This window comes from Mustela erminea, chromosome 1, assembly GCF_009829155.1.
Source record: "Mustela erminea isolate mMusErm1 chromosome 1, mMusErm1.Pri, whole genome shotgun sequence".
Taxonomy (NCBI): domain Eukaryota; kingdom Metazoa; phylum Chordata; class Mammalia; order Carnivora; family Mustelidae; genus Mustela; species Mustela erminea.
In genome coordinates, this window is record NC_045614.1 from 111,669,780 (window position 1) to 111,687,608 (window position 17,829).

Below are 17,829 nucleotides of genomic sequence, written 5' to 3' on the forward strand. Positions count from 1 at the left end.
TGATGTACTCTGTCAGTAGAAAACTGACAGCTCAGGTCTGGGAACTGGGAAAGTGGTCCAAGACTTTTATTGTTGTGGCTGTCGTCAGCCTCCTGATCATCCATATTGGATTTATTTTGATTCTGTAGACTCAGCAATACTCTCATTTGCTGTTCATCTGTCATGTCTCTCAGGATGCTATGCTGTATTAACCCCTTCCCTAGCTCTCTATGAGTCAGACCTCTCTGACTGCCCCTGACATCATGATAACAGTTATACCTGGCTTACTTTTGAAGGTTAAGTATTGTCATCTGGCCTCTGTTTGGGGAGTCTATTGTCCCCAATGCTATCAAAAAGACCCTACTTTGTCCTAACATCTCCTACCAGTGGCCTTGGCCTATGGAGGACAGCCCACCATTGAGCTGCTTCTTCTTTTTTAAGATTTTATTTATTTATTTGACAGACAGAGACACAGTGAGAGACACAACACAAGCAGGGGGAGTGCGAGAGCGAGAAGCAGGCTTCCTGCTCAGGAAGCCCACTGTGGAGCTCTATCCCAGGACCCTGGGATCATGACCTGAGCCAAAGGCAGACACTTCATGACTGAGCCACCCAGGCGCCCTGTCATTTAGATTCTTAATACTGGAGCTCCACTCATTAGCACATCCCTTGTCACTTTGGACAAGAACACTGAATCCTAAGAACAGAGGAGGCTGGTAGCTTTCTGACCTTATGTAGTATAGCCCAGTCAAGTGTCTGATTTCTTCCCACAGTGCTTAACACTGCACGGCATTTCTACTTAGCGTGGGTCCCTGCTTTCTCCAAGTTTCCAAGGGACAACCAACTACTATCACCTGAACTCTTTGGCAGGATATTAAACCCCACATCACAGGCTTTTCGCTCTTTTCCATCCAGTGCAGTACCATATATGCTCTTCCGCTTGGTCAATCAGTTTGTGTTACCCAGTTCCGCAGCTCCTTCAGCGTACAGACCTTTCCCACCACTAGCTGGCCCTGCGTTTCTTTGACCTCAATATAGCTCTGGTGGTTGGTAGTGAAGAGTAGGGTAGACTGCTGAGCAGTAAGGGGAGATACGTGTTGTGTTACAAGGCAGAAACTTCCGCATCATCAAGCTTATACATATATCCACAAGAGAAAAGCATCAGCCTTTAACAGGAAAGAATGGGCTACTTAAAGAAATATGGAAATTTAAGATTTTCAAATGCATCAACCCAGATGACCCTATTTCAAGTCTCAGCTTTTTCCAATGACTTTGACCTTGGTGTCACAAGCTTTGTTAAAAGAGAAATGAATAAACATGTAAAATTAACAATACCATGTTGAGCTTATACCAAACAAAATTTATAGTCACTCATTTGGAGAAGACCCAGATCACCCTTATGGGCTAGGGAAAAGGTCTGCAGCAGAGATAACATTTTAAAAAGGTCAGATTTCAGTAAGATTTAAGAAAAATTCAGAATTGATGTAAGACATAGATAAAGATAAAAAGGGAGTCTTCAAATTTGCCTGGAGCCCACAGGGCATGTATCATGGTGAGGTTAAACATTATTATCAATCTTTTCATTTTTATTGAGCGTCTGCACCAGATTTCTGGGCAGAGTTCTGGGATTAGAAAAAGACCATTAGCTGTATGCCCGGTGCTCCCTCTCACCAATGGCCCATCAGTAATACAGGTATAAGCCAAATGCGTTCAAAAGGGCAAAGACGGCGCCATCAGACGTCTCTCCCTTTAAAGCACAGTTTGCCACGCGACGAGGACCCCGGAGGCAGAGGACAGGATTATCAGGGTTGCCCTCTCCTGGCGAGGGACCCACTCCACCCTCCCCATTCCCAGTCTTTCTTTGGGGTGAAGGAGGTTGTTAGCCTAACTGTGTCGCCTAAGAAAATCTGGAAGACGCCCCAGGGCTACCAATGAAGTTCGCCCTCCGGGGACAGCGGGACCGCAAGAGGAGCACGCCTCTCCCGCCCCGGACAGAGGGAGACAGCCGCAGGCCCTTCCCCGCCCACGTTCGCTGAGCACGCCGGGTCCGGCGTCCCGGCGGCTCCTCCGCATCGGTCACGTTCAGAGCTCCCTTGTCCCGCGAACTCCAGTCGGAGGGATGCGCGAGAACAGCTGGAACTTTATTTACCCCTCCTAAGTCCTTCTCGCTCCAGTCTAGGTGTCCCTAAAGCCCGCCTCACCCGTGCAGAGAACACGGCGCTCGCGCCCGCGGCTCCGCGCCCCGGGAGCGCGCGCGACGGGCCGGAAGTGACGCGCTCGGTGCCCGCGTCTTCCCGCCCTGCCCTTCGCCCGCTTCTCGGTGGCGGGAACCGGGGAGACCGTGCTCACTGCGGCGAATGTAAGTGTCACCCGGTGTGGCGGCTCGGGGCTTCCTAGGCCTGAGAGTCTCACACTTGGGAACGGAGCTAAGACTTGGCGACCACCCCACCCTTTCTCTGTCCCCGAAGCTCTGCGAACGAGCCGGCGGCGTCCAGTCTCGGGAGACGAGAGGCTGAAAGGCCCAGGCAGTGCCCGGGAGGACGGGGAGCTGGGCATAACGGGTGATCAGCCGGAGGACTTGTGAGGGTAGCCTTCGCTCTCCTCAGCTCCTGCGCCCTCGATACCCCTGCGGTGTCTCCCCACTCCGCACTCGTTCGCGAAAATGGTAGCTCCGTGCAGCATCCTTCAGAGCCCTGTTTTGGGCGGTAGCACTCTTCAAGTAATCACTGCATCCTGTGGCAGGGATGAGGGATCCAACAACGTTAAAAAGCTTGGCTGTTTACAGCTGTTAGCCATTCATTTATTGAGTATCCAAATCCAAGCACGAAAGTGTGTGTGCCCAGGGGTATGCTGCTTCTGTGTGTGTGTGTGTGTGTGTGTGTGTGTGTGTGTATTTTAAATAAAGTGGAGTCTAATTGACATACAAATAAGCTTCAGGTGTACAACAGTTATTAGACGCTTGCGAAATTATTTCGTGTATACCCTATGCTGTACATTATATTCTGTGACTTATTTATTTATAACTGGAAGTTTGTACTTCTTAACTCCCTTCCTCCTTTTTGCCCCGTCTCTTCTGACAGGCACCAGTTTGTTCTATGTATCTATGAGTCTGGGTTTTTGTCTGCTTTGTTTTTTAGATTACACGTGTAAGTGAAATCATGCGGTGTTTGTCTTTCTGACTTGTCTATTTCATTAGTATAATACCTGCAAGGTCCATGCATGTTGCCACAAATGGCAAGATTTCTTTTTTTTTTTTTTTATGGCTTTACATGTGTGTATCACATCGTTATCCATTCATCCATTGATGAACACTTAGATTGTTTCCATAACTTGCCTTTTGTAGTGTTGCATTGAACATAGGGGTGCATATGTCTTTTTGAATTAATGATTTTAGGTTTGGTTTTGTTCTTTTTTCTGGATAGATAGCCAGTAGTGGAACTGCTGGATCATATGGTAACTCTTTTTAGTATTTTGAGGAAACTCCATATTGAGGAAATTGTTTATCATAGTGTCTGCACCTTTTTACATTCCAACCAACAGTGCATGAGGGCTTTCACAATTCTTTTATTTAGCTTTTATTGATTGATTTAATCTTTTATTAGATGCCTTACTGAATGGGCCTTTACCTCCTTTTACAGCGCGGGAAGTTGAGTCTTATAAATGGTAATTCAGTCACCAGATGATATGTAACATCTATTGTGTACCAGTTCCTGCTCTTGCCACTGGGGAAAGGCAGTGAAAAAAGTAGAATTGCCACAGATGCTGGGGATTTTCAGGCAAGCTAATGATACTTTTCTGTTCCTAAAACAGCCTTCTGCTGCCTGGAAGAAAGTTTACATGAGTGTTTTTTTTGTTTTGTTTTTAGATTTTTTTTTTTTTTAATTTATTTGGCCGAGAGGGAGACAGCTAGAGAGGGAACACAAGCAGTGGGAGTGGGACAGGCAGAAGCAGGCTACTCTGAGCAGGGAGCCAGATGCAGGGCTTAGATCCTGGAACCCTGGGATCATGTCCTGAGCTAAGGCAGATGCTTAAGGACTGAGCCACCGAGACGGCCCTGCTTGAGTGTTAATAGTATTATCTTTTGGGTGAGATTTTGTATGCCTTTTTAAAACAACTCATACTTTTTCTCTTTGTTTTGAATTCTTCTGATGAGCATGTTACTAACAAAAGAGCTGTTTTCATTTTAACAGAACAATCCCCAGCCCAACCCCCCCCTCCCAACAGGTTCGGAAGGCAGTCATTGGCTCTATTAGTAAAACAGGCCCTTGAGTGGAGCTCTTGGTCCAGAAAAAGAAATGGAAGTTCTCATCTGTGGTCTCAGCACTCCTCATTGCTTAGTCCATTCCAGGGTCTGAGCTGGAGCTAGGTCCATGACTGGAATGGAAGAGACTGTAGAAGCCCACGAACAGTTTGGTCACTAATGACATCGTATTTGTCAAAAAGTGTAGAACTCTTAAAAAATTTTCAGTCATAAGATTTATCTTTGATCTGTAACTCTTACAATAAATAGATTCTAAGTTCCTTAAGCACTTTGGCCTCTTTAATTGTCCATTTAGCTCTCAGTACAAAACATTTAGAGGATGCTAGGTCATGAGGTGATGACCTTTATTTGGTAAGTAATTGTTGGAATATTTTGCACAAGGTTAAATGTGCTAGATGTGCTTTCTTGCTATACTTTCTCGTAATAATTTCAAAAGAACTTTTCCTTTTCTGTCTTGATTCTGGTCAGGGTGAAGTAATCATGCAGGCTTTTCTAAAAGGCACATCTGTTAGTACTAAACCACCACTGAAGGATCGAGGAGTAGCTGCCACAGCTGGAAGCAGTGGAGAGAACAAGAAAACCAAACCTGTCCCATGGGTGGAAAAATAGTAAGAATGCTTGTATTTTTCTTGACATAGTTAGTAAATTACTTCTCTAACCAGTTTTAGTCACTTTTTTTGTTGCTGTTACTTAAGAGGAGGATGATTTACTTTGTTTAGATGTCCTTGGAAATCACCCGAAAATGTTAAGTCCTAAAACCTTGTAACTAAAAGTACCATCAAATGATCTAGCTTAATTATTTTAAAGATGAACAAAGGTCTTTCCTATAACTCAGGTCTATGGCTTTACGGATTAAGATATAGCAAGAGAAAACAGAATTTAGAATGTGGCCATAAGCTCTTGGTCAGGAGTTCAACATAAATCCAAATAATCTGTTACCTCTTTCATTACAGATGAGTGGAAGTTGATGAGTTTTGTTTATACATTTCTGGCAAAAACACTTGAAGTGGCTAATTAAATTTCAGTCTGCTAAGTGATAATATGACAAGTAGTTGTAACCCCTGGTGTTGCCTCAATTATTATCAGAAGTTTGTGGCTTACGTACAGGTCAAATAAGACCTCATGTGTTTTGTTTGGCACAAAAAATGATTTTTTAAATATGAAATTTCACATAAAAATCTAGATTTTTAATTAAAAAAATAATACAAAGGGGGAAAAGTCTAGCTTTTTCAGCTTCTCAAGAGATTAGGCAGAACTAGTGCAGGTTAAACAGTTAAATGGATCTGAGTACTGCTTCTCATTCTGGAAAGGTCGTGTGTTCCTCAGTTTACCATAGTTCCTTCTGTTTTCTCTTGCCTTATACTCTGCCTTCTTTTACTCTTGTTTTCTCCCTGGCCCCTGCAGGTATTTGAATCTGAAACCCTACTTTATAACTTATGCTGGTTTCCCTAGAAAACATTATCTGACCTAAAATTCCTACCTGGCATTGATTTGATTGATTAGAAATGTATAAATCAAAGAAGAGCTTCCGACTAGCTAAGTAAGCACAATACCTAATCTTAGGATTAGGCGTGTAACTTTGTTCCAGCTTCTCTTATAATCACCGGTTTAATGTTGTAAGATGAAAATTGTATGTTATTATTCTTCATCTTGGTTAAACTTGTTACTTAGCCCTCAGTCAAGTCAGTAGGTAGGCATTTTTTGTGCAGTTAGGTGATGGATGAAATTGGTATTAATCAATTAACTGTATTAACCAAAATAGTTGCCTATCCTGAAGTTATTAAATGGCTCTTCCTTTTCAGCTTAAGTGCATGATCTTGTCAAAATACAGTACTTTCTAGGCAAGTGTTCACTTTAAATTTTTCACCAGTTGACATCTGTGGTGCAATAAAATCTTTTGGCTTAATTTTTGTAAGTATTATAGATGCAAATTGCATTTGTAAAGGGAAAAATGACTTCACTACTTCAGTATTACCTTAAGGTAAATATAAATGGTGTTTCCACCTGCTTCCAGTTATGAAAGTTTCTTAATTTATTACCAATATATGAGAATTATCTTGATGTTTTGGTAAAAGGAACACTTAAAACATTTCTGTGGCTACTATAATATGCTAAATAATCTCTGGGCTTTTTTCCAGTCGCCCAAAATGTGTGGATGAAGTTGCTTTCCAGGAAGAAGTGGTTGCAGTGCTGAAAAAGTCTTTAGAAGGAGCTGATGTGAGTAGCAGATGATGTTTCATGTCATTGGGAGATTTAAGTTTTAATTTACTCATTCTTTTCCTTCCTTTGATAATCAAATGCCTGCCTCCCCCTTAAATACTAGCTGTATATACGGTAGGCCTTTGATAACTATTTGTACAACAATAATGAGTTCAACAATTATTTACTGAAGAATTATTTACTTAGGGCATTGTTATGTAGTACTTAAGTAGAGACCATTGAACAATACATACAGGGTTTCTTTTCTCGTGAACTTTGATTTTTGGCGGGGAGAAGCAGAATACATGTGGAAGCCCAATAAATAAGAAAATAATAGATAATAATATGTGTTATAAAGAAGAGTCAGATTCTTTGAAAGTATAATTGCTCACCTAATGTTAAATTTCATTTGAACTACAATACAAAAAAATGAGTATTTAATTCTGCTTATAGCATTGTGTCTTCTACTGTCCAAATGTGGCATAAAAAAAACTCTTGAATGACTTGCATTGTAGAAGAGTTAGAGACAAGATAACCCTAATAGAAGAATTAGGAACTTAAAATTGTATATGATGAATTGCTTTAAGAGCTCAATGAAAGAAGGGGAAAAGTTGCAGATAAAAGTAAGGTGTGGTTTTTGCTTTATTCCCAAGGAAGATTTGCTTCCTTCCTTTCAACCTGGCTACTTTGAATTAGAGGTTCTTTGGGCTTTTGCTGCCATTATTCACTTCGGAATTACACTATAATAGTACATATTTTGAAAGAAGTTATATTTATTAAACTATTTAAAATCCTTTTTGGGGGTGCCTGGGCAGCTCAGTCCGTTAAATGGCTGCCTTCAGCTCGGGTCATGATCCTAGGGTCCTGGGATTGAGCCCTGCTTCGGGCTCCCTGCTCAGTGGAGAGCCTGCTTCTCCCTCTCTCTTCCTGCCACTCTGCCTACTTGTGTGCGCGCGCTCTCTCTCTTTCTCTCTGTCAAATAAATAAATAAAATCTTAAAAAAAAAAAAATCTCTTTTGGGGGCCGCCGGGGTGGCTTGGTCAGTTAGGCAGCTGCCTTCAGCTCAAGTCATGATCCAAGGGTCCTGGGATCGAGCCCCGAATTGGGCTCCCTCCTCAGCAGAGAGCCTGCTTCTCCCTCTCCTTCTGCCTGCCTCTCTGCCTACTTGTGATCTCTCTCTCTCTGTCAAATAAATAAATAAATCTTTTTAAAAAAATAAGTTAATAAAATCTTTTTCTTCACCAATTTTTGTTTTGATTTGATCCAAATATCTTTACGTTTTAATTTTATAATATACGATTTAATTGTATAATAATAATTACACAGATTGCAGGACAAGATGTATTTTAATTGGTAGTATTCTGAACCCTTGAGGCAAATGTAGTGGTATTATGACCCTGTTCTTGACTATGCATACCATCTGTCTTACAAGGCTGAATTAAGAACTTTCTCTTTTAAAACACTTTTTTAATATTTTATGTTTCTTTTCAGGCCTAGTTTTGTAAAACTTAAAGGTGAACTAATTTTTTAAACTCTACAGAGTACAGAAAAATAATTTATTCTCTCATTTCCTTTAGTGTATGTGCTGCTAAAGTGAGCACTCTTTCATTTACATTAAAAGATTTTAAGGTAGAATTAGAATAGATAATTTTAAGAACTAGTATTCACATACAGTTCTTGAGTGTACCATATATATCACTGTTATATAATGTGAGCTTTAATAATTTTACCATGTTTTAAAGAATTTAAGTTATCATATGTGATAGTTATATGGATGAATTATTACAAATATTGAGGTATGCATGAATCAAAATAATAGTTAAAGACGAAGAAGCCTAGGAATTTTTTTTAATATAATTGGCATACCCAAACTGACTAGCCCAAAGCTACCAGAAGGAAGGAAATAATAAAGATTAGAATGGAAATAAGCGAAATAGAGACTAAGAAGAAACAATAGAAAAGATCAGTAAAACCAAGAGCTGCTTCTTTGAGGCTCCTGGGTGGCTCAGTCTGTTAAGCGTCTGCCTTCAGTTCAGATCATGATCCTAGGATCAAGCCCCACATCAGACGCCTGGCTCAGCAGGGAGCCTGCTTCTCCTTCTCCCCACCTCCCTGCTCATCCTCTCTCTCGCTCTCTTTCTCTCTCTCTCTCTCAAATAAATAAAATCTTAAAACCTAGATGGTTCTTTGCAAAGATAAACAAAATTGATAGACCTTTAACCAGATTCATCAAGATAAAGAAAGGACTCAAAATCAGAAATGAAGGAAGAGAAATAGCAAATGACACCACAGAAATACAAAGAATTATAAGAGAATATTATGGAAAAGTATATACCAACAAACTGGACAACCTAGAAGAAATGGATAAATTTCTAGAAACATACTATCTTCCAAAACTGAATCAGAAAGAAATAGAAAATTTGAATAGAGGGATTATTAGTAATAAAATTGAATCGATAATCAAAAACTCCGAGCAGCCAAAAGCCAAGGACCAGGCGGCTTCACAGGTGAACTCAACTGAATATTTAAAGAAGAGTTAATACTTATTCTTCTAAAGCTATTCCAAAAAATAGAAGAGGAAGGAAAACTTCCATATTTGTTCCATAAGGCCGACATTACCCCAATACCAAAACCAGTCAAAAAACTTAGGAGGTTCTTTGGTGTTTGTTTTTAAGTAGTGAAACTCATAGCCTATATCTTAAGCTGTATGCTATATAGTAGCATAATATAATAGTCTTCAATTAATATATTTATCTGTGCATTGGTTTATTTATTGGGCACATGTTGAGTACTACACAAGATGCTGAGAATACAATTGCGAATAGAACAAATAAGGTTCTTGACCTTAAGCTTATCATCTAGTGAAGTAGACAGGTATTTTGTAACTAAACCAAAACACTAAATAAAGAACAATAATTGCAAATTAATGTATATAAATACATAATTGCAAGTTTTTAAGTGCAAAAAAGATTGACAAGAGAGTAACAGAGAAGTTCCACTTCAGACTGGGTGGTCAGGGAAGGCTTCTGACTTGTAATGCAGTAGAAGCTGGGGAAGCAGAAAAAAACCAGTCAGACCCTAGCTCCTGGGGGACTGCAAAGTGCTTAGCTGGAGTTCATTGCATTTGGAGCCTGGAAAGGTGAGCAGGTCATGGATGTCCATAAGGACAGGTTGTTTTTTGTTTGTCTGGTTTGGTTTTTCTGGGTGGAGTGTGAAACCAGTGAATAGTCTTAAGTAGCAAGCAGGGTGGCATCTAATTTAAGGTAAGGAGTGGATGGGAAGCTCGGGGGTTAGGCAAGAATGGAAGCAAATAAACTGTTGCCTCGTTTCCTATGTGCAGTGATTGATTTATGTGAAAGGACATACTGAAGAGTACAGTTTTATGACAGAGCTCAGTAGAATTTAGTACATTCATCAGTCCGTACCACAGATTAGTTGCCTGCTTGATAGGAGCCAAGCTAGTGAGATTTGAGGTATAAAAGAAGATAATTAGTGATTTACTCTTACCCTTTCTTCCTGTAATTAATTCTCCCTGATATATATGGGCTTCCCTACAGGGTATATAATCATGGAATAGAGTCCTGCCAGGCACTTAGTAAACTCTCCCCCCCCCCCCCGCCCCCACTCTTGGAACATCAGCTCATCCAGAGCCCTGAGAAGTCTGTTTCATTCCTTTTCCCTCTGTATTAGCCAAGCTGAAGTTCTCCTTTGGTCTGTTTCCCCCTTGAAGCAATGGACATCTTTATAAAATAGAAAATCTTGCCCAATCCTGAGCAGAGGGGTGGGATAGGGAACAGATAGAAGCGTGAGATTCCCTTCAGAAAAAAAGGGGTTTCAAGGTGCCTGGCTGGCTTAGTCGATGGAGCTTTGCACTCATGATCTCAGGGTTGTGAGTTCAAGCCCCACGATGGGTGTAGAGATTACTTAAAAATGAAATCTTTAAAAAAGAAGAAAGACAGGTTTCTAATTTGTACTGAAAACTTCACTTAGGTATATTGGGTATAGAACAGTCATAAATATTGCTTCAGCTTAAGATGTTAGACAGACATTTTTGGGGGGAAAGTATAGTATTATGTGAAAAAGCAGGATTCACAACTGCTAATAGTGCGATACTGGTTATATTAAGAAATATTTGTAATCAGATATGTGCCCTATTAGAGGAGTTGTTGCACTGTTCCATAGAGATTTTCAGTCATCACTTTCATCTGTTTGTACCAGGATACAATTTTTAAAAAGTAAAACTTAACTTCTGCAGCTCCCTAATCTCTTGTTTTATGGGCCACCTGGAACTGGAAAAACATCCACTATTTTGGCAGCAGCTAGGGAGCTTTTTGGGTAAGTTGAAATCTCTCTTTTTTTAAAAGACTTGACACCAAAAATCTCTGCTTCTTTAACTTCTTTGACTAAACTTCTTTAAAAGTTTGTATTTGGTTTCTCTGTAAGGTGATTATTTCTGTATTTTTTATTAATTCAGTGGGCCCATTTCCAGTTCCTCCCCTCCAGTAAATAAGCTTGCTTACATCTTTTGTAATCTTCATTCTAGACCTTATTGAAATGTTTGAATGTACTACAACATAGGAAGCCTCATGATTTTTTTCATCACTTTAACTTTTTCAGTTTGATTTCGGACCCCAAAGACCTGGTCTTTAGTCATGCCAGTACTTTCATCACTCCCTGAATGGCTGTGTTCACATTTGTATCTTTGTGTGATAGGATCTGCTGTGCCCCATGCTAATGACCCCACACCACTCCTTCTAGAGTTCTTTCTTGCTCTGGCCTTTCCAGGCCCTGCCTCAAGTGGCTAGGCCAGCTCCTTGCCCTCAAGTATCTTGAGTGTTAGCAGAGTATGTAGTGGTTGATGCAGAATTCCAGGTACTCTGTGAGCCACTTTCTTAGATTCTTTTTCCAGGATTGACTGTCTTGCCTTACCAATGTAGAGGAGACTTTCACATATATATGTATGTATGTATGTATGTATGTATGTATGTGTGTTTTTATGTGTGTGTGTGTGTGTGTGTGTATTTATATGATATATATCGGTCCAGATATGTATCAGCCCAGGTATTATATCTCTAAAACATGCACCAATAGCAAAGTCTATCTTGATCACTTCTTGGCCTTTTGACTAAGATCAAGTGTACCAAAGACTATCTTGAATTTATCCAGAACTTTGGTATTGGGCATATGGTCAAAGGATACATCTGAAATCCTACATGTGAAAATAATCAGATGCCTCTGAAACCACCAAATATTTGCAGATAATTAGTTCTATTGAAATGTAAACAAAGAAAAAAAGGAAAGTGCTGTGAACCTAATGCTTTATTTTTTTGAGAGCAATTTTTATTTTTGAGGGAAATTATAAAAGAGCTTTTTTGATTATTCCACAACTCAGAAACAACCCGAATCCGTTTTAGTAATGTAGTCATAATAAAACCCAAGTAGTTTGTTAATAGTGCTTTGAGAGAAGGTCGGTCCAAATTAGATGATTATTAAAATACCCTTTTAAAAATAATGTTTGTCCTTATAGAACTAAATTGTGAATTCCACATTTCATAGTATATGTGGTTTTTAAAATGGAGAATATATGCACAGAGCTTTATGATTGTGCCCATAAAAAAATGCTTAGGAGGATAGCATGGTGTTTAGGAAAACTAAAGACAAAACTAAGTCCCAACTCTTGTTTTTTTAACTAAAAAATAAATCTGTGTATAATAAAGTAGAGGGAAGTTTTAAAAATGAAGACTTGAGAAGGTGTGCCGGTTATTTTAATTTTGATTTCTCAGATAGCCTTATGGTGAGCTACTTTTAATAATTGTTTTTTAAAAACTCACTTAAAAAAAAAACCTGTTTATGTTTTAATCCAGTAATAGTCCTTATAGCAAGCTACCTAATGGAAACAATTGAAAATAAGCTCTATTACAGCATTATTTAAAATTGTACCATATTTAAAACTATTTAAAATATCTAACAATAGAGTGTTAAATTAAGAAAATGATGGTACAGTCATAGGATAGAATGTCATATTGTTACTAAAATGGTAACTGCAGTGGGTCTGATAATGTGGCAAGATGTTCATGATATAATCTTAAGTGGAAAATTGATTTAAACTTTTATGAATTCGTGATACCATCTACCTGTTTTTTAAACTTAATGGAAAAAAACCCTGCATGTCTCTACAAAATAAAAAATACAAGTGATTGCATGCTTTCCGTCTAGTGTTTACTAGGTAGTTTTAAATTACTAAGAATGCAATTGTTAAAATGTGGTTTCAAATCTCAGTTATTCATTTGCTCTATTATTTTTCATATTTGTTTCATTTTGACATAGGCCTGAACTTTTTCGATTAAGAGTTCTTGAGTTAAATGCATCTGATGAACGTGGAATACAAGTAGTTAGAGAAAAAGTGAAGAATTTTGCTCAATTAACTGTGTCAGGAAGTCGTTCAGAGTAAGTAAAGCTCACTTTTCCTTCTTCATACCATGTCATTGCATTTGTTTAAAATACATGCTTCTACCAAATGTCCAACTCCTTTGTGTTTTTTTTTAAATTATATTTATTTATTTGACAGAGATCACAAGTAGGTAGAGAAGCAGACAGAGAGAGGAGGGAAGCAGGCTCGCCACAGAGCATAGAGCTCGATGTGGGGCTCAATCCCAGGACCCTGGGATCATGACCTGAGCCGAAGGCAGAGGCCTTAACCCACTGAGCCACCCAGGCACCCCTGTCCAGCTCCTTTTTTATCTTGGAGCATATGGGTTTTTTATTCTATTTTTTTAGTAATCTGTACAAGCAACATGGGACTCAAACTTACAACCCCAAGATTAAGAATTTCATGCTCTACTGAGCCAGCCAGGCACCCTTTATCTAAATTATTAAAACTCAGAAATGACCTTTCCATTATAATACCTAATTTTAAATTGTTTAGGTGTCAAGGGTTTTGAACTTACGTTTTTGTCTAAGGAGTATTTATTAATCAAATTTGGTAGTTTGGTGGTATGCTGCTAGCAAAAAATCCTGATTTTTGTTAGTGTGTTATTAAAAAAAAGTTCTGTTAGATATCTTAAGCTTCAGTATATACTTCCTAATTAAGGTGACCATGTAAGTTAGTGAACTAACTGGGACAATTTTAGATTAAAAGAGGAAGTATTATTAATAATTTAAATAGGACTGCCCTGAGTTAAACAGGGATGTTCAGTTGGCTACTTAAAATCCTTGTGGAACCTGGCTATATTTAAATTCTTATTGGAGCACACTTTAGAATTTGTAGAAGGTAAATGACTGATTTTTCATTATCTACCTTGGATTGACAATGCATATATATCCTATATTTGATAAGGAACTTCCATCAAGAGTATATAGAACTCATCCATTTTAATAATCAAGAGAAAATCCAATTTAAAAGGCAAAGTAATTAAGTAGACATTATACCAAAGAAGATACAGTGGTCCCCCTTTAGCTATGATTTTAGTCAGTTTCCATGGTTTCAGTTGCCTACACTCAGATGAAGGCCAGAGCAAATGATTCACCTTCTGACATAATCATCAGGTCATTAATAGTAGACTAACATCACGGTGCCTATGTCATACCTCACTTTGTCTCATCACAAAGGCATTTTACCATCTCACATCACAAGAAGTGGGGAGTACAGTCCAATAAGATATTCTAAGAGACCACAGTTGCATAACTTTTATTATACTATATTGTTAAAATTGTTGTTTCATTATTACTGTTGTTAATCTCTTACTGTGCCTGATTTATAAACTGAACTTTTTCATAGGTATGTGTGTATAAGGAAAACATGGCATATATATTTATATACTGTTTGATACCATCCAGGGCTTCAGGCATCTGCTGGGGTCTTGGAACACATTTCCTGTGGAATGTGTTCTATACAAAAGGCTCATAAAGCTCCATTAGCCATGGAGTAATGCATATCAAAACCATGATGAGATACAACTTTATGCATACTAGGATGGCTCTTAGCAAAAAGAGAACATCCTGGCAAGAATGTCGAGAAATTGGAACCCTTCTACTTCGCTGGTTGGAATGTAAAATGGTACAGACATTTTGAAAATAGTTTGGCAGGTCCTCTAAAAGTTAAACATAGCCTAGGTGTATACCCACAAGAAATGAAACGATAGGTCTACTCAAAACATGTTAAAAAATGTTCATTGCAGTGTTAGACATAGTAGTCAAAACATGTAAACCACCCAACTATCCATCAAACTATGAATGAATGAATAAAATGTGGTATACCCCTTTGCCATATTATTTAGCAATGAAAAGGAATGAAGTAATGATATACTACCACACAGATGAACCTTGAAAGCATGCTAAGTGAAAGAAGCCAATCACAAAAGACAACTTATTAATCCATTTATATGCAGTGTGCAGAACAGGCAGATCTGTGGAAACAGAATGTAGAGATCCATGATTGCCTACAGCTGGGAGAATTGGAAGGCGTGATGGGCATGGGGTTTCTTTTTGGGAATGAGAGTGTTCTAAAATTAGATTTTGGTGATGATCTATGAATTATAACTCTTGTTTCTCTGAATCAGTGGGAAGCCATGTCCTCCTTTTAAGATTGTGATTCTGGATGAGGCAGATTCTATGACCTCAGCTGCTCAGGCAGCTTTACGACGTACCATGGAGAAGGAGTCTAAAACTACGAGATTCTGTCTCATCTGTAACTATGTCAGTCGGTATGTATATTGCCCTAAAGATAGATGCTGGGCAGCCTTGTTTTGATAACCTTAATTAGGGAGAGGAAGAAATGGAAATAATGTTTCCAGACTAGTAATTTCTCCTCCATCGAATCTTGATTTGTTGATAAAAATGAGTTCATTGATAAAAATGGGGAAAATCTTTAGACACTGACTTTTTTTTCCTTAATATCTTACAGAATAATTGAACCTCTGACGTCTAGATGTTCTAAATTCCGATTCAAACCACTGTCAGATAAAATTCAACAGCAGCGATTACTAGACATTGCTGATAAAGAACATGTCAAAATTAGCAATGAGGTAATTACTAATTACTACAGATATTGTAATTACGAATTCCTTTGATGAATTCATAATAGGTCCTGAAAGTATCACATGTGATAATTTAATTTTTGATGTCTTCAGGCAAAGTTAAGCTAAAAGGGCAACATTTGGAATGTCTAGGAATTATAGGTTAAGCCTTATTATCAGTATTTCAGAGAGCCAGAACTAGGGCATACTTCATATACATAATGCAAATTCTCCAATAACAAATCTCTGCACAGTGGTGAGATTTTAGTGTCCTAGCTGTTCCTTAAGGAGTGAATTTGGTGATGAAATTTTGGTACAGAAAGAGGATATGTAGGCCTTACTCATTTTAACAGAATTTTACCATAATTTGAATCGTCTTTGCTTTTTGTATTCCAGAAAATAGGATTAGAAATATGGAACATTTGTCTTTGCAAATTTCTTTTGAAGGCAAGAGATCTCTAGCCTTTCACTGGACTGATGGTGTCTCCGTGAATTCTGCCATCATAGGACTGATTAACATTCCCTTAAAACTGAAAATAATTCTCCCACTAGCTCTAGGCTAAAGCTGTGTTTTTCCACTTTTATTAAAGTCAAAAAGTCTAACTTGACCATCCATTGTAGGTTAAAAAAAAACTTTTCTTTTCAGGGAATAGCTTATCTTGTTAAAGTGTCAGAAGGAGATTTAAGAAAAGCCATTACATTTCTTCAAAGCGCTACCCGATTAACGGGTGGAAAGGAGATCACAGAGAAGGTGATTACAGACATTGCTGGGGTAAGAGCACAAGATCCTCTAAAATTTTTGGTTGGGCTTGGGACTCGGAAAATTTTCAACTAACAAAATGTATTCAGAATGCTGATGTGCATTCAGGCAACTTTAACAAAATACCATAGGCTGAGTGGCTTATAAACAAGTATCCCAGTTCTGGAGGCTGGGCAGTCCAAGATCAAGATACCTGTATGGAGTATCTGGTGAGGAGTAACTTCTTAGTACATAGACTCCTAGTTCAGACTCAACTGCGACCTTTAAAGGGCACTAATCCCATTCATGGGGGTTCTGTTCTCCCTATCCAACCAACTTCCCAAAGTTCTCAGTAGGGATTTTTAACATGAATCTTGAGGGCATTTAGTTTATAGCATGTGCCAAGTACTATGCTACAAACAGTGTAATAAGGAAATAACCTGGAAGCATTGCAACACTTCAGGAATATGACAGTTGAGATTTAATGGATACTCCTGTTCTTACAATCAGACCAAAGATCATATATGAAGGGGCAGTATTCCATATAGAGAAATCGCTTATGTCAGGGTTCAGCTCTACTACTAGTAGAATCCCTACTTTTTTTTTCAAGACTTAGTTCCTAAGATATTTTTCATACCATCATGAAATTGATAGCATTAGTTCCCTTTACCTTTTGGGTATTATGGGCTTTCTAAAAGCAATCTCGTTAGTGCCATCTTTACTAGGAAAGGGGCACTTCCCTTAATTCCCTTTTTAAGCTAGTAAACAAGAGGTTAGCCATTGCTAAGGAAGTTAGAACCACTTGGGTGCGAACCATCGGCCACAATTTTTAGCTGCTCAACCACGGACTAGATTAGCTAAAGAAAATGCTGTATACATCACAGAGACATTAATTTCTTAAAACCAAAATGCCTCACTATTCCATCATAGTGACGAAAGATGGTCTGAATCAGGATTAAAAAGGTACAGCTACCTGGAGAGCTTATTTCAATAGCTGCCTGGAGCTCAGGACAGGAGCATGAAGCTATTCCAAAGTTTTCATCCTTTGCCTTCCCAAAACTAGGTAATACCAGCGGAGACAATTGATGGAATATTTGCTGCGTGTCAGAGTGGCTCATTTGACAAACTAGAAGCTGTGGTAAAAGTAAGTCACTTTACTGGTTAATAACTTTGGGGAAGGGAAAAAGAGTAAATGAGCATACCAAATTCAACTCTCTTGCAGGACTTAATTGATGAGGGTCATGCAGCAACTCAGCTTGTAAATCAATTTCATGATGTGGTGGTAGAAAATGATAACCTTTCTGATAAACAGAAATCCATTATCACAGAAAAACTTGCCGTAAGTAGAGACTTCTGCACATCTCAGCAAAATGTGTTAAATACAACCCAAAGGGAAATTTTCCTAACTTTAATTTTCTTACAGGAAGTAGACAAATGCTTAGCAGATGGTGCTGATGAACATCTACAATTGATCAGCCTCTGTGCGACAGTGATGCAGCAGTTAACTCAGAATTGCTGAAGTGATCATTTTTGTAAGATTTCAGTTTTTTAAGTATGATCTGATAAAAATAAAAATGACCAAAGCACCTTTAAAGTGAATATACAATTTATTTAACATTCAAACTTCATTAAGACAT

General features: G+C 38.5%; 1 protein-coding gene across 3 annotated transcripts; it reads left to right on the top strand.

Annotated features, from left to right (window-relative positions):
* Nucleotides 1-2,041: 2,041 nt before the first annotated feature.
* On the top strand, nt 2,042-17,786 carry RFC4 (replication factor C subunit 4). 3 transcript variants are annotated; one of them, XM_032338165.1, is made up of 11 exons: nt 2,045-2,338; nt 4,709-4,848; nt 6,379-6,457; nt 10,695-10,774; nt 12,767-12,886; nt 14,998-15,141; nt 15,342-15,462; nt 16,100-16,225; nt 17,256-17,336; nt 17,415-17,531; nt 17,616-17,786. In XM_032338165.1, the coding sequence occupies exons 2-11, from the start codon at nt 4,721-4,723 to the stop codon at nt 17,709-17,711; spliced, it is 1,092 nt and encodes a 363-aa protein (XP_032194056.1). In that variant the 5' UTR covers nt 2,045-2,338; nt 4,709-4,720; the 3' UTR covers nt 17,712-17,786. The 3 variants fall into 3 exon arrangements, with proteins under 3 accessions (XP_032194046.1, XP_032194065.1, XP_032194056.1); XM_032338155.1 differs by having other exon boundaries at nt 2,042-2,338; nt 17,415-17,786; XM_032338174.1 differs by lacking the exon at nt 17,415-17,531 and having other exon boundaries at nt 2,043-2,338.
* The last annotated feature ends 43 nt before the right edge of the window (nt 17,787-17,829 follow it).

Excerpts from the sequence above, each read along its gene's own strand:
- RFC4 (XM_032338155.1), top strand. The coding sequence starts at position 4,721 with ATGCAGGCTTTTCTAAAAGGCACATCTGTTAGTACTAAACCACCACTG. Across the intron at positions 12,887-14,997 it reads GTGTCAGGAAGTCGTTCAGA|TGGGAAGCCATGTCCTCCTT; the intron begins GTAAGTAAAGCT and ends TCTCTGAATCAG. Across the intron at positions 16,226-17,255 it reads TGATTACAGACATTGCTGGG|GTAATACCAGCGGAGACAAT; the intron begins GTAAGAGCACAA and ends TCCCAAAACTAG.